Genomic DNA, 27,361 nt, shown 5'->3' with positions numbered 1-27,361 from the left:
ACAGAGCAATGAAACGCAAGTCTGTTATCCAAAAAAAATTCTGCTCAGTGCAGAAAGCAATTAATGATTACTTATGGTCTTCATATGCATCTGTTTAGTCACATGGGGAGCACAAACAGCTGTGATGTACAATTACACTGTCATCATCCCCTTTCTCTTCAGTTTGTGACAAGTGCTTAAAGTAATCTGAAGCTATATATGTTATGACCTAAATATAAAACCAATACTTAAACTAGCAGATTTTACTAAACTTACAGACAATGATTCAGATATAGGAAAAAGCAAAAACAATTATGCAGTAATGACTGTAGCCAGTAAAATATAAAGGAAGATATACTTTTTCATATGCAGATATTTAAGATAGAAATTCTAGTACAGCTGTTTGCAATTTTTCATTCTTATAGCCAGGAATTAATTAAAAGAGGGACTTTGAGGGAAGCTGTCAAGAATTAGCCATCTTAACCAGTAAGCTTGTGAGTTTCATCATCATTCTCGGTATTTCAAACAATTTCTGGATGTTCATTTTCAACCCCTATAGTTTATTCTTTCCTCAGTTCTAAAGTAGAACTGTGCTGTTGAATGTGTGGTAGCACAGCCAGGTCTAGAGCAAACAATTAAAAGACTGCATTTTCTCGTTACATCTACCTGTAAAACCTGAAGATGGTATTCCACTTTCGAAATATGAATAACATGGCATTATCAGAAGTTAATAGCTAAACACTTCCCACTGCAATAAACTGTTTCTCTCTTCAGTTTACTGTCCAGCAATTATTTGAATCTGATTGACCCTTAATTAAAAAAATAGAAATAATTTTTTTAAATAAACTATGCAGAAGTGTATCTTTTGGCATGTGTTTTAGCAAATTTTTAAAAGTTTGCATGCTCAGCAGGAATGGGAATTTAATGTCTGACAGGGGCATTTAACATTTAAGTTCTGTGTTTGTCTAAGATACTTGTGTTGGGAGGAACGACTGCAGGAAGATCAAAGATCATCAAGGCAACTGAATGATTACATGGGGAAAACAACTCTCACTTCTGCCTGTGTTCCCCTTATAGAACTTTATACAGATTATCACTCACTACGTTCTTCATTTTCTCTGTGCCTGTTTTGAGACTCAGGGGTCCAAACTGCAGCAGTACTTCAGATTTGCAGTTGTCATACAAATTCAGAATTGAAGTAGAGCTCTCATTAAATGCTTATCAACATAAACTTCAGGAGAAAGGGGAATATACTTGGGATTTATAAACTAAAACTAGTTTGCAAATATCACAAACCTGCATTCTCTCTCCTTTCTACTGTCCATTTTTTGTTTGTGTTGATATTTATTTCCAAAAAAGAAACCACAAACAACTAACAACAAGTAGGAAACTAGAGCTGTCAAAGTTGAAAAATCACAGAAATCAGGAAATGCAAAAATCAAAGACTGAATGACAACATTGACTCAGCTGTGTCACATGTATGTTTTCTTTTACTCTGGTGTTAAGTTCACAACTTAATAAATTGCTGTGGACATCATTACATTTATTCCACACAACACACAGGATGTGAACTGTGGTTAAGCTGACATGCTAAAAGCTCAACACTTGCATTTTCTGATTTTGTGCTATTTTAACCGAGCAAACATGAAACTGCACAATTCTTAAATGAATTTAAAAATAGCAAGATTACTTGAGACTGTTTTACTAAAGTCTACATCATGATAGCAAAGGAGGTAAGTTTTCAGGATAATTTAGTTGGATTCTTCAGCAAAACTGTTATTTTCAACACTGCATCAATTTGGAGAAAGAGGCTCCTTCCAGAATCCTGTGTGATGTAGAATATTTCCTTGTTATGTTTTATTTCTCAATCTGCTTCATATGACCACGTCTGTATACTGACCACAAAAGATGTTTTAACATTTTGACTACATACGTGGTTATGCATAGTCTCACTGATCTCATATATACAGTATAATCTATAAAGCTTTAGATACTTTTGTTTTAAATATAAGAATTCACAATCTTAATTTCATGTACTGCAGCCCTCTCCATTTTTCTTTGCCTGTAACATAAGGATATTACTTTTAAGCTACAGAAATAAATGAAGCATTCAACAGTACCTGAGTAAGAGTCATGGGCAGAGCTTGGATGCATTGGATGCATAACAATATGTGTTCCAATAAGGCGATTAGGAAAAACCCCAAGTTAACTTTTAACCAGGAAAGCGTTGGCATACTTCTTAAGTTCAGAATTCACTTTCTAATTTTTCATTTTTGAGAAGTATTTTGAAAATGTGGTTTCAGACACGTTTTTACAATTCACATCCCCTATCAGTCAATCATCACTGCAATGTCTTTAGTCCTCCTATGATTCTCTTACTACGAAATGATTTCTCTTAGTGTTACTATGAAATATGTACCCTTGGAGATGCTCAAAAGATACTGAGTAAATTGGCCCCGTTTGAACAGGGAGTTGGACCAGATCACCTCCAGAAGTCTCTTTCAACCTCAATCATTCTGTGATACAAGTTTCTATTTCCTCTTTTCAACATTGTCTTTTTGTCTTCTGCAGAACCTTTGAGGCTACAGAAAACAATCACAAAACATTGATCTAATATTTCAATTTCCCATAAAGTTCTTTTAGGTATACGTAGCTGGTTGATATGCAAGAGCTGAAATACAGTGACAAGGATATTAGCAAGGCATGGTACAATACCTTCCTCTTGCTGGCTGCAATGACAGCAGGAAGCCATCGACTCTCCCTAGTGTCCATTAGTAGGAAAACAACATCATGAGCATCAATAAGCTCTTCAAGTTTAGCCACATCCTTCCGAGCCTGTGCCATTGTTATTTCAGAAAAATTCACTGGGTGGCCTGGCATAGGGATGCTCATGTTGTAGCCTTCTGAACTCTAGAAGGAGACAGAGAGAAAGCAACATATTAAAAAAGATAACCTTGTGACTTAATAGAATTATTATAAAGTTCAATACAAAACTGTAGATTACAAATTCAATTATTCTTTGGCAGAATGGCAACTTTATCCTTTACATCTCTCTGTGTAGCAGTGCTGTGCACTAAGGCACAGCGCGGAAGTTTCTGAGGGAATGGCAGTCTCAGCTGCTGGATTTATGTGGAGCAGCTCGATGCAAACGCACTAGTTTGGGTGATGAGAGCAGAACAACCATGTACAGGTGCCTGAAATAACAAGCCCAGTCTCTCACAGGGTCTTATTAGGTCTGGCAAATCACTAGAGGAAGACAGCTGAACTGCTCCTGATCCCAGAGGTAACAAACATCACTACAAAAGCAAGCAGACAGATCTTATATATGATTATGCTGTTAAACTTAGATAAAATCTTTGATCTGGATTATCTTCCCAGCCACTTCACACACAATGGTAACGGAATGTAGTTTATATTTCTGATATTGAATATTGACTCAATTACAGTAAGACAGATGTAAAGTATCACACATTCTCCTCTTTGTTTTAAATTCTTTGCGAGAAGAACAATAGTCTCAAATGATTTTCATGTAATTCAACCAGCCATATGTGACCTTGATATAGAAAAAAATCACTTCTGAGACTTGTTACTCCAGCCCTTGGATGCCTGGAGGCCTGCACTGTGCAGATGCTGAAAGCGCCTGTTCTTATTGCAGAAACATATGCCTCTTCCAACTCCATATTTGGGCAAGGCATATTGAGCAGAAAATGGCTAAAGAGCCAAATAAGCATATACAATGCGTATACAATGCAAACAATTAACTCACTCATTTGGAAATACGTTAACGCAATCTGCCAGCCATCTGCTATAAGAGAATAATGGATCCTTCATATATGTCACCGAAGCATAGGCCTTGCCAAAGTCTCCTTGCTTGTCACTGTGCCATAAGCAACTAACAATTTAAAAGCTAGATGAACCAAACATAAAATTACATGGGAAGAGAGGAAAAGAACCTTGGTAGAATGTGCTTTTGTATAGACCAATTCCATGCACAGCTCATAAATCCAGGTGAGCCAGATAACCAGAAGGGTGAAGTATACGTTCTAATTAGAAGTATCTCTGAAGATAAAAAGAAACGGACGTATATAGCAGCTTGGGGAAATAAATTTGGGTAATAGCTACATTAACAATACCAAGGGATGCACCTTTTCTTTTCCCCCCTTCTTCCTCCTTGCCCACACTACCACCTCCAACAGGAAAAATGTAGAGTCCACAGTGACCTCGTATGCTGCTAACAGGGCAGCTCCATCATGTCCCAGTGAGGACAGACTGGGCTCTGCATCACCAGCACAGACACTGAGCAGTTACTGGAGGAGGTTTTATCTTCACTGTTATTATCTCCGCCACAAAGCTGTGGCAGGAACACAAAACTTAACCTATGCTGTATGTGAGTACTCAAGCCCCTGTACTGCATACAAGGCTTGATTTAATACATAAATGTAACTGACACTGTTGGTGACTTAGGAGGTTGATTTTTCTTCAAAAAAATAAAAGGCAAGTAAACAAATAGTTGAATACTAGCTGCATGGAAATATGGTAACAAGGTTTGTAAAATACTAGAATCTTACCAGAATTCAGAAAAAAAACTCTATCCAGTGACTGTAGCTGTAGGAATACATACAATTCCAGCAGCTTCAATATCTTCAATTTTATTTGAATAACCATCCCTTGAAAAAAAGACACCAGTGACTAGCAAAAGTGGCCGAGGTGCACTTTTGCAGCCAAACGCTGGCAGAGAGTTAAAAGGCTACCTTGCGATGGCACATGCACATTAGCAAATGTGCCTATATACCCAAAGAAAGATCTCCTTCATGCCACAGAATTCCAAAATCTCAGAGAGTCTCTACACAACAAAAAGAATTTTGCTTGACTGCACACAAAAAATCTTAGATTTTCAGACCAGAACCTTCATAGTAACAAAAGATTTGAAATGCCTCCAAGTTACAGAAAAGAAAATAGTATTTAGTTACCATCTCATAAAGGATTAGAAGCATGTACTTATTAAAAAAAGGGACTCTATGTTGACATGTGCAAAATCATAAAAGATAATGCACTTTTCAACAGTTTCATTGAGCTGACCAAAGCTGTGTTTAAGGTTCCAGTGCTTTTGTTCTGGGTTTTTTTAAAGCAAACAGACATCGAAATATTGCAGTTTGTGGAGCTACCATAACCTTCTCTCTCGTTTTTATTCACATTTCTATTAACTTTCTGCATTTTTTGTTAAACCATGACTCAGATCACTTAGAAGATATCTGTGCTCAATAGATTAAACCTGAATAGAAGCGTGCCGTGGGCAGGTACACAGAAAATTGTGAAATGTGATGCTGCCATCATTAAATTGTTCTATTGGAAATACCTACATAAAGTGGCCCCCCATGCAGTACAGTACAAAGGATGATAAAATGCTGAATACACTGGAGTTCCATGCCTGAATACTTCAGGAAATGATTGTATAAGAGTGTCAGTAAAGTTAAATTCCACAGCAGCTATACGAATGACTCTGTGCTTTACCTACTCGTAATGAAAGGCTGTGAATCCGTAAATTCTGCTATTTCCGAGTCCTCCCTTCTTTTTTATTATAAAACTCTAAGCTACATACAGTTAATGATAATCTTAGAAGTGGAATGAAACAAATCAAACTCTTTGTCAAAGCATTCCTTCTTGTTTCATTTGCAATGATGAGGTGATTATTCTTCCAACTAGAAAGGATGTAAAATTAAAAAAATAAAAAAGAATTCACATACAGCAGTCAAGCACTTCAAAGTCAACCAGGCAAAACTGCATTTTTTGTGCAAAATATTACTCACATGGAAATCAAAGAAAGTAAATTAGACTGCAAGTGAATTGCACAGAAATGTATCACCAAATTTTCAGAAATGCCTTCAGAACCAGCATTACTGCTTGGATTCCCAGGGGCTTGAAAGGACTGTGTGGGTTTCCAAAAAGCAAGAGACAGCTTTCTAAAAAGCAAGAGACATACCTTTGGTATGAAAGAAACGAGCAGGCTCAAAACCTTTTTATTCAAAGACATTTATACTGATAAATATGGGTTTTGGTAACAGCAACAGTGCGGTCTGCAGTAACAGATGCAGCTCTGTTTTGAGGAGTCCAGAAAAATCAGCTGGGTTATAAAAATCTCCAGCTACAGTAGCTTCACTGTCCAAACCATCCCAGAGCACCAAGACTTTACCCAGGCTAATTAAAGACTTATTGTTAGCCCATGTGCTTGGCTTGCTGCTTAAACCTCACCACTCTCACATGCTGTCAGCGCGATATTAACTGTTTGAACCAGAGTTTTTACTGTTAAGGCCTGTCAATTTTTGTTAATGCTAGTGTGTTGTTTCTCTGTATATTTACTGATGGTCAACCACAGTACCTCTTCTCCATGAATTCTACTGCAGAAATGAGTTTGACCCAAAAATATGTTAGAAACATTCTATCCTAAAGATACACAGGATCTGTGCAACTGCTTTCTCCTCATTTGTGCCACAAAGCAATGAAACTAGGTTTGAGTCCCACTGAAGGCTGATCAGATGTCACCCATCCATGGTACGAGGAAACAGTAGAGAATGTGTAACACTGATGGGGATAATGTGCTAAGAAAACAGTGTCAGATGCAGAACATTTGAGGGTTCCTTACATACAGTACAGGTTGCACATTATATGTTATTTCTGAGCAGGAAAATTAGTTTTTTCCTATGTACACCATATGTCCTAACACTTACTGACACAGACTCACTAAAAGATTGTTATTGGTTCCTTGTTATTACTGGAAGTTTCTCTCCAGGTTACATTTAACTTTTTTTTTTTTTTTAAAGCTTCATCACAATCTCAAGATTCCATAGCACAGCCTGGTCTTTGTTTCTAACAAGAAAACTCATAACACTAACTTTTGATCTTTATCTCTACATGAAAACCTGTACCATTCAGGATTCCACAAACAGCTTTTACTACTTCTAACTGAACTACTGATTCTTTCTTAATACTCCTACTTTCGTTTTCTCAAGTTTAAAAAGCGAAAAGTCATGCAGCGCTAATCCTAGTTAGCATCATGTTGGTACTCTATGTGACAGTGCTCAGATGTTTTCTTTTCTGTACTTATTCTACTATTTAATATTTCTATAACTAAATGAATGTCACCAAGTAACATTAACACTATAGTGCAGCAAGGTTCAATAAAATTCTAGGAACTTTCAGATAGTCTCTTCTGATTTACTTATCAAAAGTTCTGAAAGTGAAATGTTTAGTGTTTTTTCATACTGGGGATCACTGTTTGATATTCAAATGCTCACTGAATTACTGTTTAGTCCCAATGTGATTTTATAAATAATGACAATAATAGGATCAACACAGATAAAAAGAGAACAAAAGCACAGAACAATCCTTGAGTCAAACTAAATGAACCTAAAAACATTTGGAAACACTCTTCTGTAAAGCTTGTTCACAACCCTGATCATCAGCAACAGAATAGATCTATATTCCACTGTTCATAACTCAATAATATTATGACTAGTAACATAATCAGTAGCATTTTAAACACAGAGTTGCATAGTAAGTATACATAACTCATTCTTATTACACTAAGTGGTTAAGAAACTGCTTGCCAGCTGAGCTGGGTTACTATAGCTACTAATTCTAAGATAGTCTCAATTTCAAAGCAAAAACTATAAACAGCTGACTGACTTCTATCACATGCCGAATGAGTATTACAAAAATGTTCCTCATGATAGAGGAAGCTGAGAGCATGTCTATTCTGAAATTATAGGCCATATCAATTCTTTCCCAAATGAAGGATAAAACTAAGAGAACTGCAAATATTTGTAAGTTTGAGGTTTTTTTTCAATCTGCTTTTCTTTTTATTATTGAAAAGTAGATGTGTTTGAACATGAGCACTGAGTAACGTTCATATGATACATATCCCTGCAGTCAAAGAGGATAAAGGCTGTCATTGCTGGGCCTTTCATCATCAGGTTTCTAAAACAACGTAAAAAATTATTCCCATCCTTTGTTCCCTTTCAACTACTTCATTCTGACAGTAAGTTGTTACCATCAGGCTCCCAAAAAAGGGGAGTACTTTGGTCAAAGGGCAACATTGATATCTTTCCCAGGCTGCTACAAACTACTGCCATTTTTTGGATCTGATTCAGTTTGCTTAGTTCTTGAAGAAAACAAAAGCAGATAAGAAAGCTCTCTCACATCATCTTAATACTGTGTATTATATTGCTATGCAAAGCAAGTTTCTAATCAATACTTGCTGCTGCTAAGTTATTCTGGGCAAAACCAACAGAAAAAACCAGCTTTCAGTTTTAAAAGTAATTTTTTTTCTTTTACTTGTACTACATTACTGATCATTCGTAGAGTAAAGTGTCCATCTGCTGCAATCTTGAGAACCTTAGGTCATTTCATTCCAACAGCAGCATAACCAGTTAAAGATTAAGTATTTGCCTCTTGTGTAGAAAATCAATTTCAATAACATTGAAAATTTGGGGTATAAAACATAGTAGGAAATCTCAACAATACATTTATTATGCCCTTCGAGACTCTCTTCTTCCATAACGGCCAAGTAATGTGTCTAAACTCATATTTAAGAGCAGAGTGGGAAAATATAGTATTAAAAGCAGCCATTACTGAAAGTTCCTTAAGACACACTATAGACAGGGAAAAAAATTTACTTCACTATCAATGAGCTACAAAATGATTCAGATGATCCTTAATTATATTTCACTATTACAAATATTTATTGTCTCAATGAAGTCTAACAGGCATAGACTACTTGAGGTAAAGTGCTTCTAAGCAACCAATGTAACACCTACGGAGTATTTCCCACTCATAATAATACTGAATTACTAGAACTTCGAGTAGTTATTTAAAGTCGCTCTCTTCCAAGGAATATTCTTCCAAGAGTCTTCTCTTCCAAGGAACATATTAACACATTTTAAATACTGCTCTTACCACTCCTGGGAAGATTTTCTGCAGCCTGTCTGCTGCTGCAAGTGCCTTGGGCTTCCCACCACTAAGACAGTCTTCGAACTCATAGAGTGGCTGTCGTACTGGGTTGGAGTAGGAGATCTTCGCATTGTCCACAAATGTTATCTTCCTGACTCCCCAGCCCTAAACGAGAAAGTAATTTAAATAATAAGTACAATGGATTTAGCCATATACTTTTGAGTAACACCAGAAACTCAAGAGGAGTTTTGTCCAACTTTTCTAGAAAGATCTACAAAAGCTTTTGAAGCTTTTCACAGCAAGAACCTTGTACTTGCACTGAATTAAGAGAACAGAAAATTTGGTCTCTCCAAATATATAATTTAGCAGTAATCCCTCAAAATCCTACTGAATTCGGTGGGATGCGGTAATTATCCCTGAAAATGAGTATCAGCACAGTTACTTACTTCAAGTGCTTCCCTGTGAATTTGATCATATTAGCTTGATAGTTTGTTCCGGAATTTCTTGTTCAAGCTTTTTTTTATGTGAATTCAAAACAAATGACTATTCTGCTAAGGTTCTCTTACTACCTGCTATTCTACTATTAGCAGAATTTCAAGTTATTTCTGTTGGCTACAGATCTTACCTCTTCCCCGCAATTTGTAACATCAACTACTATGTATTACGTGTACATTAATACAGAGAAATATATCTTTTCTCTTATGTGCCATGGCAGCTGCTCAAAAAAAAGAAATCATATAAAATTTATGAGAAACAGCATATTAATTTTAAGATTAACTCAGGACTTACCATCAAGGTCCTTGCAACACTACAACCCAGTGTACCAGCTCCTAACAGCAGACACTTGGCAGACACAATTTTTTCCAAATCAAGGGTAGGCACCAACCGCCAGCACATCAATTTCAAATTAAGATCCACTGATGATTCTGCTAACCTATACCATGAAATAGATGGCAACACTCTCTGAATATGTTCTTGTGTTTCTCCAACAAAGCAATTACTTTTATTTCAACTGAAGAAGTTCAATACTTTTTGTTTGCTTGTTTGTTTAAGGAGAGAAAGAATTCAACAATTCAAGATACAGGTAATATGAAGAACAAAGTCTCCCAAGCATACTTCCAGCTAGTAATAAGGTGCATGGCAAGGAGATCAGAAAAAGATAATTTCCTGCATCCAGTTCCATCTGTCCTCAACATGAAATATTACACTTGCCTTCTAAGGAATGGAGTCAGTTCTTTCTGGAAGTTTTAGAAGGAAAATGAGGTAGGAAATCCATGTTCAACCTATTGTCAGATTTTTGTATTCATCAGAACAGAAGGTGTTAAAACTCTCCTCAAGTCAGGTCATCACAAATAATCCATAGAGTAATAACTGGCAAGTCACGGCCAGTAATAACTGGCACATGTCAGAAGAAAAAAAGAAAAATCCATCCAGAGCATGACTATCTCATTCACTGTCCTGCTTCCTCTTTCCAAAGAAGTACATCACTTCCCACAGAGTGGTAAAGCTTATCTTTCTACTGACTCTCATATATCTCCTTAAAATTCTTTTGCCTTTCTTGTCTTCAAATCAGATACACATATAAATTCTCATATTCCTGACAGTTTCATTCCCTTATCCTCCATAAATGTAATTTTTGCAGTATCCCTAAATTATTTGTTCAACAAGGATTTAAGATCACAGTTGCCAAGGCTGGCGTATTACCAACAGTCTCTGTGGGAATTAACAGAAGTTAGCATGTATACTAACTAAAGAAGGTCTAGTTACATTTACTTAAAGAATTAAAAGCCCTCAGATGACGCTCCTCTAATGTCTATGATCATACTCTGAATTGCCACAATGGCATGACAAAAATGGCTTAGCTTGACAGGTAAAATATGTTAACCTAAAGCATTATTAGATCAACACACTCCTACAGCGTTGCAAAGTCAAGATCACACATGAAGTCAGGGAAAGCAGATGAGGCCGTTTAATTACACTGTTTCCAATCCATTGCCCATATGTTATGTGCAGAACAATAAAAATAACTAAGCTCATGTTTCCTGAGCACTTTCCTGTCACACCCTAATAATTCCAAAAGGCTAAATTTTTCTCCATGCTTATTTTCATAATATTTAACAACTTGCAGGTTATAAAATTCAATGAAAAACACAGGTCTGTAACACTATGACCTACATTCCACTCAAGTTTTAAATATAATTTGAAATTTTAAGCTCGAGTCAAAAATTGCAAACACTTCTGCTGCACGCAGTGTACTCTACTCTATTAAGGTCCTTACCTCCAATAGGACTGTCCAAAGTACATACAGCGTATGTGTTACTCTATATTCTGACCTAACAAAGCCAGATAGTCCTTGCATTTCACCTTTCAACTTGTTATGGCTTAAGCTCAAGCAAAGAAAACTATAGAAATTTAAAAGATAATAAACAAACCTTTTTGGATCCATACATTCACTGAGATTCACCATCCTTGGACCCATGCCTCCCTTCTGGTTTTTCTCCCATCCAACAGCTTTTGGACAATCTGTGTGACATATTAAAATAAAAAGGACGAAGGAAATAAAGAATGAAAACCTTAATATTACAGGATAGAAAAAAGAAATTTTGCTGGATTTAACCTTGTTGAAAAAAACCAAATTCTAAACCCATAAGCAAATAATCTGTATCTTAACAACCTAGCATACATTGCTATACAGATTTGGCTGGTTTATGTCAACTGAAAGCATGGCTTCTTGGAGAAGTGCTTTACTCTCAGGTGTCCAATGTTCAGTTTGCTTCAAACCTAGGACAGAGACAGCATTATTCCTCATCAGGCCTCCAGATCTTTAATGTCAAACAGACTGCTATGTTCAGAACTCAGTAAATGCAAAAATTCAGAACTCAGTAAATTTTGCCAAGTTCAATCATCTCTTCAACAAATTAAAATCCATTTGAAATAACAGTGCAGGCAATGATTTAGTAGTATTAATTTCTTTTTTCCATCTTCACAGTGATCACAGAGGGACAAAAAAAAAATGGGAAATTTTATTTTAAAAATGGATTACCTGGGCCAAGGGGTGTATCTGGAAGTTTTATTTCAAAGATAATGCTGTGTGTTATGTCTCTCACCCCTTGCATGGTCCTATCTCTGAAGCAGAGCACTTCAATTGACTGGAGAATGCTGCCCCTGCCGTTTAAAAAAAGATAAATAGAGACATGCAACTTCTTTAATAGGAAAGGGACTTCTAAATACTATTTCACACAGGTTTAGTTTCTTGCAGATTCTGAATAAGGCTTTTTCTGTTAGTACTGCAACACTGTTGTTCTTATCAGGTATAAAGAAAAAACAATTGCTTAGTATGTGAAAATGACTAGTTTGTTGTGAAACAGCTCTAAAGAAATTACACTGTCAGCCTGTCCTCTGTCATTTATACACTGCTGCAGGACAAACTGCATATTTAGAGGACTAAATAGCAGGGAAGCACGAGAGCACACATCAGGTGACGTGATGCACTTGACATGGCACAAGCAAGACGCTGTTAGCTTTTGATATATTATCATTTTTTCTCCTTAGGATTCAAAAATCCAAATCAAACAATTAGAACTTTAGTTTTTAAAAACCTCTAAATCTCAGAATGCGTGAAGTTCTCTGGGCATTTACACATCATTCTGTGCTATAGTTCAGCTCACAGCCCAGAAAATGCCACACCTAAATGAGCATTTCTTTTCCCTGCTGTGTGCTTTGCAATAAAACATAAAAGTCAGAACTATGAAAATATAACTTAATGACACTTTTCTTACTGCAACACAATTTTATACGACACTTTAAATGATACTTTTTTTCAAATACCAGAGTGTAAAACTACGTTCTGTCTTCCCAACTTCTGCCCAACAAAAAATTCTAGAAAGTACACTATAAGAAAACCTACAAGTATCTGATTTTCAAAATTTAGGTCTACTATTACTTGGCACTAATTAATTATATAAAATCACAGAATACTTTAAACAAGATTTGGAACAGCTAGAGGGTATTTGGCAGGGTCTGAAGCATGTGTTTCCAGGTACATGCATGCATGTGAGGATTAGGAAAAACAGGAACTTGTGACTGACAGAAGTAAAAAAATAGAACAACATGCAAAATCCGAATCATTGAAGGTGAGTTATGTCAAGATTAAAAGTTAAATCTCAGGTGGATGATACGAGTCAAGTGCCATGTGGGGAAAAATGCCTCATTTGATATGAGCCAATAAATAATCTTTGAGGCAAAGAATAAAATAGATACCATTTGTGGGCTGCCAGGATCAGGAAATTTCTCAGTGGCCATCCTGGATAGTGGGATAAGTTACATGGATCATAAACTCCAACTGTCACCTGCAAAAAAAATTGCTCTAATGAGAAGTCATCTATCCACACTGATATTCAGTTTACAGTAAAAGTTATCTGGCATTTTTAATGTAAAACTTGTGGACAGAGAAGGCCTACACACACATTTTATATATTTAGAAATGTTTAATACATGCTCACGCTAGATTTCAGCCAAGCGTTTGCCAGAGCTTTGAGATGTATTCAGTTTAGCCACTTTATGGACATTCACTTTTCACAACAGTATGTGCACCTTCCTTAAACACGCCATTATGGGAGAAGCCCAACAACTGAAGCCTTGGTCTCAAAACAAAATTCTGTACTGATTTTGGGATGCTCAAAAAGTGAAAGGGGAGAGGCCAGCAAGATGTCAAGGCAAAAGAAAAAAAGGCATAAAAACTACTTGTAAAGCTAACCTTCAAGAAGGGATGTAAATAAAGGAAGTGGACATTCTGTCTCATGTTCAAGCAATGTAATACCATGCTCGTAACTGAGGCATCTAAACTAGGAGCTTAGTTCACAGTCAATGCAGAACCAAAACACATCCAGAGATCAGAAAGATGCCACTGCCTACCATTAGATATGCTGAAATTCTGAACTTGGCCATCACTAGTGATACCTGTGTCTGTCACATCTACAGAGCTCTTCCCTCCTGCTTCTTTGCCTATAAATAGACTTAGAGCAACTGGTCTCGACTCCACCACATCAGTGAGATGTCCCTAAAACAGTCCCTAGAACAGGGGCCCACTACCCTCCTCCCAGCCTTACATTGCTGCTGCTTTGCAGCTGCTGACTCCAGCAGGCATAAGACCCCTTAGTAAGCTGATTCAATTTTGTAAACTAGCAGAAAATTAACTCAGCAACAGCAAAAACATATTTTTCTTCCAGGGGAGCGAGTGCATTTGGCTCATTCAAATACAAACAAACTCTACAGGCAGCATTGATGCAATAAATCTTACCCGACAGGTCTAAAATTTTGGCACTGCAAAGTGAATGTTAATAAAGAAATATATTCCAGATGATTACAGATTTCTCTCATATTGAGAACGTCCCTATGTTTTATCTGCAACCCATTATTGTAGTTATACTATCATCTAAAATCTCAACCTTCACATGTCAGTCTAACCTCAATACCAGGAAAGGTCATGGAGCAGGTCATCCTGAGTGCCATCAAAACCCACATAATGGGCAACCAGGGGATCAGGCCTAGTCAGCATGGGTTTATAGAAGGCAGGCCCTGCCAGACGAACCTGATCTCCTTCTATGACAAGATAACCAGATTATTGGATGAGGTAAAGGCTGTTGATATTGTATACCTGGACTTTCAAAAAGCATTCGATACTGTCCCCCATACAATTCTTGTGGAAAAACTGGCTTCACACGGCCTGGATGAGCATACGATCCGCTGGATCAAACACTGGCTGACTGGAAGGTCCCAAAGAGTGGTGCTCAATGGATTTAAATCCAGCTGGCGGCCAGTCACAAGTGCTGTTCCCCAGGGCTCGGTGTTGGGACCATTTCTGTTTAACGTCTTTATTGATGATCTCGACAAGGACATAGGGTGTATCATCAGCAAGTTCGCAGATGACACCAAGTTAAGCAGGAGTGTTGATTCCCAGGAGGATAGGGAAGCTCTACAGAGAGACTTAGATAGATTGGATCATTGGGCCAACATCAATGGTATGAGTTTCAACAAGGGCAAGTGCCAGGTTCTGCACTTGGGCCACAATAACCCCAAGCAGCGCTACAGGCTTGGGGAAATGTGGCTGGAAAGCTGCCTGGAAGAAAGAGACCTGGGGGTTCTAATTGACAAGCGGCTGAATATGAGCTGGCAGTGTGCCCAGGTGGCCAAGAAAGCCAACGGCATCCTGGCTTGTATTAGAAATAGCGTGACCAGCAGAAGTAGGGAGGTGATTGTGCCCCTGTACTCAGCACTGGTGAGGCCACACCTCGAGTATTGTGTCCAGTTTGGGGCACCTCAATACAAGAGAGATATTGAGGTGCTGGAGCGAGTGCAGAGGAGGGCAACGAAGCTGGTGAAGGGCCTGGAAAACACATCATATGAAGAGCAGTTGAAGGAGCTGGGACTGTTTAGTATGAGGAAGAGGAGGCTGACGGGAGACCTCATCACTCTCTACAACTACTTGAAAGGACACTGTAGAGAGGTTGGTGCTGGTCTCTTCGCACAGATAATTAATGACAGAACGAGAGGGAATGGCTTCAAGCTCCAGCAGGGTAGGTTTAGACTGAACATTAGGAAAGAATTTTTCACAGAAAGAGTGGTCGGGCATTGGAATAGGCTGCCCAGGGAGGTGGTTGAGTCACCATCCCTGGATGTGTTTAAGAGCTCTTTAGATGTGGTGTTGGGGGATATGGTATAGGGGAGAACTTTGTAGAGTAGGGTAGATGGTTGGACTCGATGATCCCAAGGGTCTCTTCCAACCTAGACGATTCTATGATTCTATGATTCTTATTTTACAAAGAACTGTGGACATAGGTCTTAATTTCAGAAAAACAAATTTGCAAAAGAAAAAAAAATAATCGAAGACCAAGTATTGTAAAACAGAATTAAATCACTTTTATAAGGTATGACAAGACCTCCTTAAAAAAAAATATCCTTTTTGCACCTACTAGCTCTTCACCATAATTTAGAATTTTGTTTCCTAACACTTCAATGACATGCAAGATAAAAATAAAGTTTGAAGTTCACCAAAAATAAGGACAGTAAAGCATTCAGAAAGGCCTAGCAAAGTTCAGCAGCTGAGCAACGTGATCCAAACTGGAATTCAATGTACATAAACACAAGCCAACCAAGACAGTCAACTCTTGCTGTGATGACATTAGCTTCACCTATCAGTACAATGCTTTGCTAACTGAATGCAACGGACAGTATTCACTTTACGCTCAAAGGACGGGCATGACCTCTGCATTTAACAAGAAGAAATATCCCAGGTTCTTCTGGTGCACAACCCATCCATCTTCCAAAATTACTCAGCATTTACCTTGAACATTCTTCATATACAGATACCCTGCAATTTTTATCCAAAGCTCTCATGTTATAACATGTACATGTGGCAAAACACAAGCTGAAAGTTGAAAACTTGAAAACTCCCATATAGTATTCTCTGATTACTGTTACCACAACAGCAAATACGTAAAATATACGAGTACCAATTTTTAGCACACAAACAATAAAAGAGATGTTTTGCATTATTATAGCATTATAGGTAAAGTGGCTGGAAAACTTTAATTGTTATGCTAACTCTTTCATAAACTTACATCGTTTCTGTTTTGATAATAAGGGAGACAGAGCATGAAGAACTTTGTTTTCAAGCTGACCATTAGTCTGATGTAACTGGGCTTTTGCGTAAAAACTAGAGACACTTAACACAAAAATCAATACAAGCTGCTGGTCTTCAGCTATTTACCCAGTCTATTCATTGGCAAACATTGTGCCCAGCTCAGTATTAGAGACTCTTTACAAACCACTCGGAAGTTCAATATTTGTAGGTTATAAAAAGACATAAAATTCTCATTACCTTTCCCCCTTGGTCTTGGAAGAAGCCATCCCACTTTTTCAGCAGAGTTATCACGACAGAATTGTCATGATACTTGATTAAAAAATAAGGCAAGGCTGTAACCCCCTCTTTCTGGCAAAGTTCATCATATGCTTTCTGAAGCGCTTGAATCTAAACACAAAAAGACAACCGTAACCAAGAGTTTTAACAATCTTATACAGAATCACAGAAAGTTTTTATAGCATCTGGGAAGGCTGGCTCACTCAGATAATCTTAGAATATAGCATGTTCAGAAGTTTTAAAGCCCATTATGACCACAATAACTGAGATAAAAAATTCAGTTGTTAAAGAAGCATTTGCCAATGCAAATTTTAAACAGGGGCATTACTATAACTGCTGTAAACTGATCTACCAATAGAAATTAAAACAAGATAAAAATCTCATTCTGAGAGTCACAGTAGCTTTACGAGAAAGTAAAACTGTGCCTGTATTATTAGCAAAAGAACAGGGTCCCATTGAATTTATTTTGTTGTATGTATTTTCAGTGTTTAGTTGAAACTCTGGTGTTGGATCATGACAGGTATTTTTACATTATTATTACAGAACTAATGAAAGTCTTCTGAGAAGGAAACCAAGCATTTTTCACTGAAAAAACCAAAAGTTTCTCATTGATTATTATGCCATTAAAAAGCTGTTCAAGGTTTTGCATTAACTTCTATCAAAGCACAAAGGCACATATGGGCAAGATGATGTTTTTCATCCTTCTGCATTGTAATATGAAAGAAACTACAAAAAAAATGTTAACTTGTCTCCTAAAAAAAATAAATATCTTCCCTATCCAGTTCTTTATCTTGTGAAATCATGCACTTTACTAATAATTTTGTAACTCATGACTTAGCTCTCCCTTTAAAAAAGTATCTTAAAAATATGAGTTTCAAAAACATAGCTATATTTTCAATAAGCTGTATATAAAAATTAGAACTGACTCTTCAAGAATTGTTTGCCACATCTGCATCTAAATGAAAAAAGCTGAAGTGATGTTAAGCTGAAAGATTTTATGAAATAAAGAGAAAAGAGGTAAACAAAAAACCCACATGGAAATAAGAAAAGTGAAGATTTTAAAAGAAATTAAGTTCTCAAATTAATTCAGTATGTGCCAACAAAGATAGTACATTTTATAGCCCACAGAACTGCTTAGTGCTGCAGATTTCACAACATTTAGCATTCTGAATACCTGATTTAATGGGAATCTGTCACCAAGACACACGGGTTTCTGAATTACATGTATTCCATCAGGGAAGCAGAGAGCCGGGTAGCAAAACCAGTAATAGAAATGATACTTTTTTAAATCCTAGGAAAAAAAAAAAAAAGTGAAATTAGATAATAAACACATAAATCACAGTAAATTACTGTTTGGAATACTAATCATAATTGATGGTTGATGATACTAACCATAGTTCTCTTTACTTCACAAGGCACTGTGTCATAATTTTACAAAATAATAAAAAAATACCAGAAGTCTTCCCTTCTCTGTATATGTTTTTATTTAAGATTTAAACAGACAATGTGCATAAAATACTTCGGTTTTTGTTAGCTGGAGCATTATTTATTAAAATATTCCATTTGTTAAACATGAAACGGTTGCTTTATTTTTACTAAGACCATCAGATAACTTTGTCTATTTGTAGAAAAGAATATGAGATGGCACCAGCATTTTTTAATGAATATATCCTAAAATATTTTAATCTGTACATGAGAATGGCTTAGTTTTTAAAAATGTTTTCAGACATTTTAAGATGTCAGACAATGATCCTGCTAGCATTAATATACTAATACTAATACAGTATTTCTCCTATAAAGGAACCATTTCATCATTTCCACTACAATGCCCCAAGTATGAGACATATTATCATTACTCACTGCGAACGTCAGCAGCAGGAACCTGTTCAAGAGCATAGGGTTTTCAAGGGCAGCTCCAGATTTTATTGATTCCCATATCTGTCATTGATTGTGGGGACAAGAAGGAAGAGAAAGGGCAGAGAAACAAAATACCAAGGTAGCATGAGAACAGCTGCAGAAATCTTCTAATTCTTCCAGCTACCTTAAAAATACTGAAATTAACACTCCCAGTAAATCCACTGTGATCTTTCCTAACTGATCTCATCCATGCTGTTTTCTATGCTAAAAGGATTTTAAAGGTAAGACATGCACTCTCCAACACAAAAAATTATGGAAGCTGGAATTTCATGGTTCAGGCACGAAGGATCAACGGAAACAAAACAAACCTCATCAGCAACAGACCCTCATGTATATGAACTATTAACACTAGCGCAATATGGAACATATATCTTTTTCATTCACAGGTTCTATAGATACTAATAAATTAATAAGGAATAGGAAATTTCACCAAAAAAGTGGGAGACATGCAAGAAGGCAGTACATCTCATGTTGGTGAGAAAAGAAGCTGTAATACGTGTATGAGGCAAACCCGTTTGATCTTTGTCTCAAAAAAAATTAACAAAAAAACCACCCCAAAAAAAAACCCAAGAGTGAATGAAGCATTCTGACATTTGCAGTTTCCCTAAAGATAGACACTGCATCATACCTATCACTGGCAGGGAAGCCCTAGGCCACAGGAACACAAAAAATCCACAGCTTTGAGTGAAGATATGCATCAAAACTTTGCTATTCAAGGCCAGCAGGCAGACAATCAATCAAATTAAAGGAATCAAGGACTGTTCAAAGTGAAGTATCTCAAAAGAAAAAGGTTGCCTTAGTTTGATTTTCACTTCTCCCGAAGCCGTGACATTTAATTTAATTAGTCATAGTGCAAGAAGACTAGTCCTTTCCTTTGACAGTCATCTTCTTATTGCTTTATCTCAGTCCCCTGGCTGTTCTGGAGGTTCCCCATCACTTTGATACACAGATGTAATGCAATAATCTAAAGCTTAAACCAGGCACTTGCTGATTTCTGCATATCAAGACAATTTCACAAATGTTGTCTACAGAATTCAAGTCACTGGCAGCTCCAATAGCACTGCTAAGCTCAAAATGTGGCCTAGTAGAACACTGAATGAAGTCCTCCAAGTATAATTAGCTACTTTCTACTCTCTTGCAAAAAACAGTAAAAAACAAAGATCAAACCTGTCAATGTTTAAGAGGCATTTGGACAATGCCCTTAACGTGCTTTCACTTTTGGTCAGCACTGAAGTGGTCAGGCAGATGGACTAGATGATTGGTGTAGGTCCCTCTCAACAGAGATATTGTATTCTATTCCTTCTAGAATACGTTAAATCCTGAGGCTACTGTATGGGTGAGTATGGACAGTATCTGCAATATTTGGGGCAGAGACTATAAAGCACTTCACTGGCTATTTAGAATGCCTTTCTCTCTACCAGTTGATTTGATTTTTAATCTTACCTCATTTGCTTCTTTATCCAGAAGTGATTTCTTATCACAGGACTTGAAAGTCTCAAAAGTGTTGGTATTATACAATGTTCCGAAAGCAGGACAGCAATGTGCTGGTATTGAAGCATTCCTGAATAAAAGAAAGAAACCTCTGGGAACTGGATACTAACGCCTTTAACATGATCAGCAGTAGCAGCAGAAACTATCCTATGGTGTAAGGTTGCCCTGAAATTGTCAAATGATGAGGCAGAGTAATAAAAGTTAACGACAGTTCTAACAAAAGCGTTTTTACGATCATAATGCTTTATTGGACATGGATTGGCATAATAACCTGTGCAAATACACATCTATATTATGACTTCAAAAAAATATCAGGCATTTGTATTACCTCTAGTAGGGTGTTATTACATCAGAGATGGAAGATTTTAAAATTCTGTTCAAATATAAACTATCACTATAAATGTGATTTTCACTAAAAAACCATTAAGACTAAACTTTAGACATCAATATTCCATTCACATAAACATAAAAATTTAACTGAGTAACTCTTTTAAAGACATCGCAAAGGAAGCCTAAACCAGAAAAAAGATTGAGTAGCTTATACAATTTCTAACATCATCAGCTGGAGAAGCTCCTCTTTCCCAATTTTGAATGTCTATTAGGTAAAAAACTACAGTATTCCCTTAATTTATAGACCTGATGGATTTTAGTGACTCCTTTAACATTGTTCTCTGAAATTCATATGTTTCTGGCCACTGCTAGAACTCAAATACAGCGAATGTTTAAGTTACATAATAAATACACATGATGTAGTTTCCAAAGTTAAAAGGGAACTCTTCATGATCATCTAAACTGCCTACCTAACATACAGAAACAGAAAGACAGAAAATTACTACTACAGTAGAAGGAATAATTAAACACTGCATAAATGGATCTTTCGTAAATTTATTTCTGTCATAACATTTGAGAGATCAAAATACCACGGTACCATCCATTTTTTCCTAATCTGAAATTCCTGTTCCCAATATCGCAGCTTTCTTCCAATTGCACTTTGCTGCATATGCTTTCAGTATCATACTTGAAAGTTCTTACACAAGAATTAATGGAATAATGTCTTATGAAATTATCTCAAAATGCACACCGCCACACTACGCTCCTAACATCCTGACCAAGCAAGGCCGAGACAGTCACTTCTGTGATTTACAACTTTATAATCTACCAATTTAAAACAAACAAGACAATAACTATGAAGACATCTGTTCCTATGTTAGCTATACTAACTTAGGCATTTGCTGGAAATGAAAACCATGTGGAAAACTTATTTCTCCTCTCATCTCATTTTTGCTGTAGCAGCCTTGGTTTACCGTACATTTTGGGGACAAAGGCAAAAGTACAAAATTTTAGTCATAGGGGTTAAATACTTTGGAAGACATTACAATGTAACAACTTGGGATTGCAAAAACTATTTTGAGATCCTAATTCTAATGATGAATCCTCAGTAAATAAAGATCTAAGGAATAATTTGACAGAAGTCAGATGACTGAAATATCCTCCCTTACGCAGAAGAGCTGAAGAAATGGGGGGAAAAATGGTATTTTGTATAAAAATATATAAAACAGTGAATTTGAGACTTACCAGCATATTTTAAACTCGACACTTCAGATGAATATACTACTTCAGACACAAGGAGTTAATGTTTGTGACTCAGAGCATGTCCCTCTACTGTTCTAAAGTTCATGAAAATGCTTCTTTATTTTCATGTGGAGTTTGTCCAAGGAATATTATACATTAAAGCATTACTATTATGCAAGGAAGTGTCTTTACATACAAATTAAGGTAAACCACAGTATGTACTTACATATCAAAGGCACTAAACTCCAGTGTCAATCGAGCTGGCAAACCCGAAGGATCACCTGGACAAAAAGCAGCAATATGCTTCTTTTAAACTGAAACACATAGATTAATTTCCCTCTTTTTGTTAATGTCAGTTATAAATTACCCACAGGCACACCAGAATTCACAGCTCACCCAGCTGTGTTTTCTAACATTTCAGCAAAATACCTAAAACATTGTTACATAAATACTTAGAGGAATTACATGAGAACCCCAAACTACCTACCATTGTAGTAGTATCCTTTGATAACTTTTGGGGTCTCATCCAGTCGGTACTCATTGAGCTTCTTCTGAGTTAGTTCATGCCAGAATCCTGCATCCAAGGCACTACTGAAGGGAGCAAACTGCAGCTTTGAGATTCCAGGATCTACAGGATGGCGCACCTCGCTACTGGCAGTTGCCATGATTTTAGTTAACGATGGCTGTTAAACGGAATCCTGTAAAAGCAGATATGCCTGGTAAGTATATACTCAGCTGACCATATTACTCATGACTATGCAAAGCTTCTTTTTAATACATTTTGTTGGGTTGAAGTGTAGAAAGCCTTAGTTCTCTGCATGTCTAAGTAACTCCAATTTTTAAAATCATTGGTCAGAGGTCCTTTCAGTTCAAGCAAAGTCCTTCCAATTTCCTCTATGTACAGTTATGCAAGGCAAGTATATGTTCTGTTTGGCCAAGCTCCCTAGAAGGATCTGATTTCCTGACAGCCACTCCCTGATTTCTCCTATTCCTTAGGATACTACATCTGAACTACATACTTGTGAGTTGTATCTTGTATTGTGCTGGCACAGATAAAAATAACAAAATACTAAACCCTGTATCTGCATTCCTTCTGTTATCTAGAGATTTGTCTAAAAGCCTACTAGTGCTACTTAAGTTCCAAAGGCATTTACAGTTCAAACTACATCTTCACTCAGCCTATGGTGAGAGTTGAACACTCAGAAAGCATTTATGAATTAACAAGTAAAGCTAGGAAAGGGAAACTAAAATCAAGAAAAGTCTTGCAGCCAGTGAAGGGAAAAGCTGGAAACAGAACTTCCCTAATAGTGGCATTAGCCATTAGAAAGTCAATGTGATGTACAAGTCTAGATTATTTTCTTACAGCTCTTCTCTTCTAAAGGTTTTTGCGTATGGGAAGAACTTTTTTTTTTTAATACCCCAAATCACTACTCCATATTGGCTTAATTGTATTCCTATAAACACATAGTCTTCAATTCACAACACTTGCAAATTTCAGAATTTTAGGCTGTACTCCAGAATGAGGAGTAAAACATCTAAAGTGGGCTACAATAAACCTCTACTTCAACTAGGCGTAACAGTCCCCTTGCTCATGTTAGCAGCAGCATTCACCTCACTGTGAGATGATTCAGCTCAATGTGCTCATTTTCTTGAAAATTCATCAAATTAAAATGTTGCCCTCCAGAACCTCTTTGACTTACTGTTAGTATTCCTCTTCATGTCCACCCCTACACATATTAAGATGCAAGTTTCGGAGACAAGGACCCTGACATAGAGTATTCCAATATACACCTAGGGGAGGAAAGGTCCTTTTACTAGGCATTCCATTCTGTCTTTTACTATCTAAGATAAGCACAAATGTTGCAAAACAAGGATTTGTTACATATTAAAAATAAGATTTTAAAATATTGGTTTTAAAACTCCTCACAAAGATATGAACATGTGCTCATATCTATTTATTCGAACACATCCACCTACCAAGCTAGTACCTGCTGTTTTCCAAGTCCAGAAGGGAGATCAACAGCTACCGATTTAGGTTTTGTTTGCAATGCTTACCAAATCAACCATCTGAACTCACACGATCTTGAAATGATTCCTTCAACCAACTGATTTTTAAAGACTAAGTTTTTTAGTTTGCACAACATGATCCCATGCGATTGCCTTCTGTTACTGACTCTTCACAATACCCCTGTTACCTTTACATGTGGATCAACGGTAGGATTTTACATACTGAAAAGTCAAAATAAATCTCCCAGCATAGCTGTATTATATGACACCAATCTAAATAGATGCAGAACATTTTTGCTGCGCTGTACCTTGGCTTGAATTAAAGTTCCAAGTTTATTGTCCTGTGAAGTCGCTTGTGCAACACAAACAGAGCCTACGTGCTTTTTTTTCATGCTTGTTGGAACAGAGGGAAGAGAACGAGAGGTAGGTCTGATTTCTTAATAACTGCTAAATAGCCAAATCTTCTCTGACAGAAAGACACAATTATGCTTTTCCTTACACGGTACTTCCTTAAAGTCTTCAGTGTAGTCCAGCTATGCTTTCTATATTCACTTTATACAGCTTATTTCCTTGTATTTTAAATGTTTCCCTCAATTGCTGGTAAGATGTGGAATGTGGGTTTTGTGGTATAGCTTTGAGGTTTCCATATTTTTCATGGTAAAAGCTAAATGTTTCAGTTCTGAATGATGCTTTGCTTCAACTGGCATATTACAAATAAACCATTTTTTTGTCCTCCCCCCTCTTTTTAAAAAAAAATTCTTAATTTTTAACAGCAGTTGCAATTTGTGGTAGTGTGAACTTTGACAGCTTACTTGAAAAACCTCTCAAATCTCTTTTTATTAGCACACAAAAAAATCAGTTACTTTCTTGAAACTTTGCTAATGCTAGAAGTATAAACAGCAGAACTAACTGCATGGAATTTTCTGACTATTTTTATAAACTTCTTCTTCTGCATGTAAGATGTACAAGTAATAACATAAATTAGCAAACATTTAACTTAAAGTGTAACCAGCAAAGATAATCCAAAGCATAGAAAGCATAGACAAACTATCACTAGTCTAAGTTCCAGCCCCTGTTCTTAAATACACGGGCTTTTAAAGCTGATCTAATGGAGGAGGAATATTAAGGGAAAAAACACAGTGGGACATTTAATAATATTTGTCTTCTCCTAAATTTAGAATCTCCTAAATCTTCTCCCTAAAATCTAGAGCTTTTTTACAACTTTTTATTCTGTGCTCTGGAGTTAAGTATTTTGAGGACCTCCTCTATATCTAGACAACAAAGGAAATTATTATTTCCCACCACTACATAAGGGGCACTTTCAGAAAAGCTGGTTCTTGGGTGAAAGATGTTAAGTTCATCTGATGTCCGTTATCAAGCCCACTTTCTTCCCAAGTCTTCCCTATTTCCAATACCATTGCTGACACAAAACGGCGGCCTTTGGACCAGGGGCCAACCTGCTCCGCCAGCTGCCCGCTCCGTGGGTGGCAGGCACTGCTCTCGGCACTGCCACCGCCTCTCGCTCCTCATGCCAGCTCTGGGCTGGCAGCACCACAGGAGACAGCCCCTGCCCACCTCGAGTCATAGAATTGTTTTGGCTAGAAGAGACCCTCAAGATCATCGAGTCCAACTATCAACCTAACACGGCCAAAACCAGCACTAAACCACAACCCTCAGCACCACGTCTGCCCAGCTTTTAAATACCTCCAGGGATGGCGACTCCACCAGTGCCCTGGGCAGCCTGTTCCAAGGCCTGACAACCTTTTCTGTGAAGAAATTTTTCCAAATATCAATCCTAAACCTCCCCTGGCGCAACTTGAGGCCCTTTCCTCTTGTCCCATCACCTGTTCCTTGGGAGAAGAGACCGACCCCCCCTGGCTACACCCTCCTTTCAGGGAGCTGTAGAGAGCGAGAAGGTCTCCCCTCAGCCTCCTTTTCTCCAGGCTGAACACCCCCAGCTCCCTCAGCCGCTCCTCACAACACTTGCTCTCCAGACCCCTCGCCAGCTCCATTGCCCTTCTCTGGAAACGCTCCCCCCCCTCAATGTCTTTCCTGTCGTGAGGGGCCCCAAAGTGGACACAACCCTCGAGGTGGGGCTCCCCAGTGCCCAGTACAGGGGGAGGGAACCCTGCCCCAGTCCTGCTGGCCAAAACCCAGCACTTGGCCTTGTTGAACCTCCCACTATCGGCCCGGAGCCATGGACCCAGCCTGCCCAGACCCCCCTGCAGAGCCTTCCTCCCTTCAGGCAGTGACTAGCCGTGACTGGCGTCCCCGCACCCGCCCTGAGGCTCTCCCGTCCAGGAGCCCGCCGGGAGCCGCGGCCCCGGGACACACCGACCTCGAGGGGCGCGGGGAAAAAAAGGGGGCCCCGGGGCGGGAGGGAAAGAAGGGGCACTGGACCACGAGGGCTGGCTGGCGGGTGGACGGGTCGCCCTCAGCGCGACCGGCACGCGCACCGACCGCTCACCGGCTGCGTCGCTCCCTACTTCCGGCATGGCCCGCTTGTCGCGGCCGAGTGACGTCATCCTGGCGGCGGCGGCGGCCGCTACGCACGCGCGGCGGGCGGGCGGACTCCGCCTGAGGCGGGGCTTTCCCGCCCAGTCAGTCAGGGGGTTAGTCCAGTCAGTAAGTTAGTCCAGGCAGCCAGCCAGTGAGTCCAGTCAGTCAGTCAGTGAAGTTAGTCAGTGAGGCGAGCCGCTCCCTGTCAGACGGCCGTGGCGGAGGGGCCCGCTTCCCTCAGCCCAGCTCCCCCGCTCCCCGCCGTCCTCCCGCTGTGTGACAAGCGTGCGAGGAGGCCGCCAAGCGTGAGGTAGGGTCATTGCGCCGGTCCTGGCACCAGTGGAAAACCAAGCGGTGGAGCTAAAAAAACTGCCTTTTCCCCCCGCTACCTTGTGACATAGGAAGGACTTAGGCCTCTTGGAGCAAGTCCGGAGGAGGCCAATGTTACGGTTTGAGAAACACACAACAGTTTATTGTTGTTTAGACAATTATTCTCACAGCCAGTGACCCCTCCCCACCCGGGAAGGGGAATCGGAAAAAACAGGGAAACCCGAGGGTTGAAATATAAGTAGATTTAATAGACTAAGACTTAGTAATTAACATCAGTAATACTAAAGAACCAGTATTGACCCCGATACCAATATAAAATGTACAATGACTATACCCAGCCCTTTCCATCTGAATGGAAGCCATGCACTCCCTGCAGGGACAGCCAATGTGGGACACTGAGCACTGCGGCTTCGGGAGGAAGGTTAGGGCTCAGGGCTCCGGCACTCGGGCAAGGGCTTCTCTGGACCACCACCATCAAGGGAGACAGAGAACTCCTCAGCAAGCTTTCTAATTTATATTGAATGTGACGTATGAAATAATCCTCTTGGCAGCCTGGGTAAAGTGCCCAGGTTTCGCTCCTCCTCATCCCTGCACCTGGCTGACTCGGAAACACTGAGACCTTGAAATCCACATACCATAGCTGGCTATAAATTAAATATTTTCACAAATTTGTACACTAGAGTCTTTTAAAAGTGCGATTTT

The 27,361-nt window shown here is 38.4% G+C and overlaps 1 protein-coding gene across 1 annotated transcript in view; it reads right to left on the bottom strand.

The window, feature by feature from the left end:
* ATG7 (autophagy related 7) overlaps positions 1-26,343 on the bottom strand; it is a 107,346-nt gene extending 81,003 nt beyond the window's left edge. The window contains exons 1-13 of the mRNA XM_074152479.1: positions 26,298-26,343; positions 22,311-22,521; positions 22,050-22,104; positions 20,204-20,321; positions 18,704-18,781; positions 18,018-18,134; positions 16,805-16,954; positions 13,186-13,274; positions 11,969-12,090; positions 11,358-11,448; positions 9,715-9,859; positions 8,932-9,090; positions 2,695-2,889 (exon numbers count right to left, since the gene is read on the bottom strand). Coding sequence (XP_074008580.1) covers positions 2,695-2,889; positions 8,932-9,090; positions 9,715-9,859; positions 11,358-11,448; positions 11,969-12,090; positions 13,186-13,274; positions 16,805-16,954; positions 18,018-18,134; positions 18,704-18,781; positions 20,204-20,321; positions 22,050-22,104; positions 22,311-22,488 — 1,497 coding nt within the window. The 5' untranslated portion in view covers positions 22,489-22,521; positions 26,298-26,343. The remainder of the gene's footprint in view (positions 1-2,694; positions 2,890-8,931; positions 9,091-9,714; positions 9,860-11,357; positions 11,449-11,968; positions 12,091-13,185; positions 13,275-16,804; positions 16,955-18,017; positions 18,135-18,703; positions 18,782-20,203; positions 20,322-22,049; positions 22,105-22,310; positions 22,522-26,297) is intronic.
* Between the last annotated feature and the right edge of the window lie 1,018 nt (positions 26,344-27,361).

The sequence above is a fragment of the Numenius arquata genome, chromosome 8 (genome assembly GCF_964106895.1).
Source record: "Numenius arquata chromosome 8, bNumArq3.hap1.1, whole genome shotgun sequence".
NCBI lineage: Eukaryota > Metazoa > Chordata > Aves > Charadriiformes > Scolopacidae > Numenius > Numenius arquata.
Note: the sequence above shows the minus strand (reverse complement) of the source record. Positions and strands in the feature narration are given on the sequence as shown.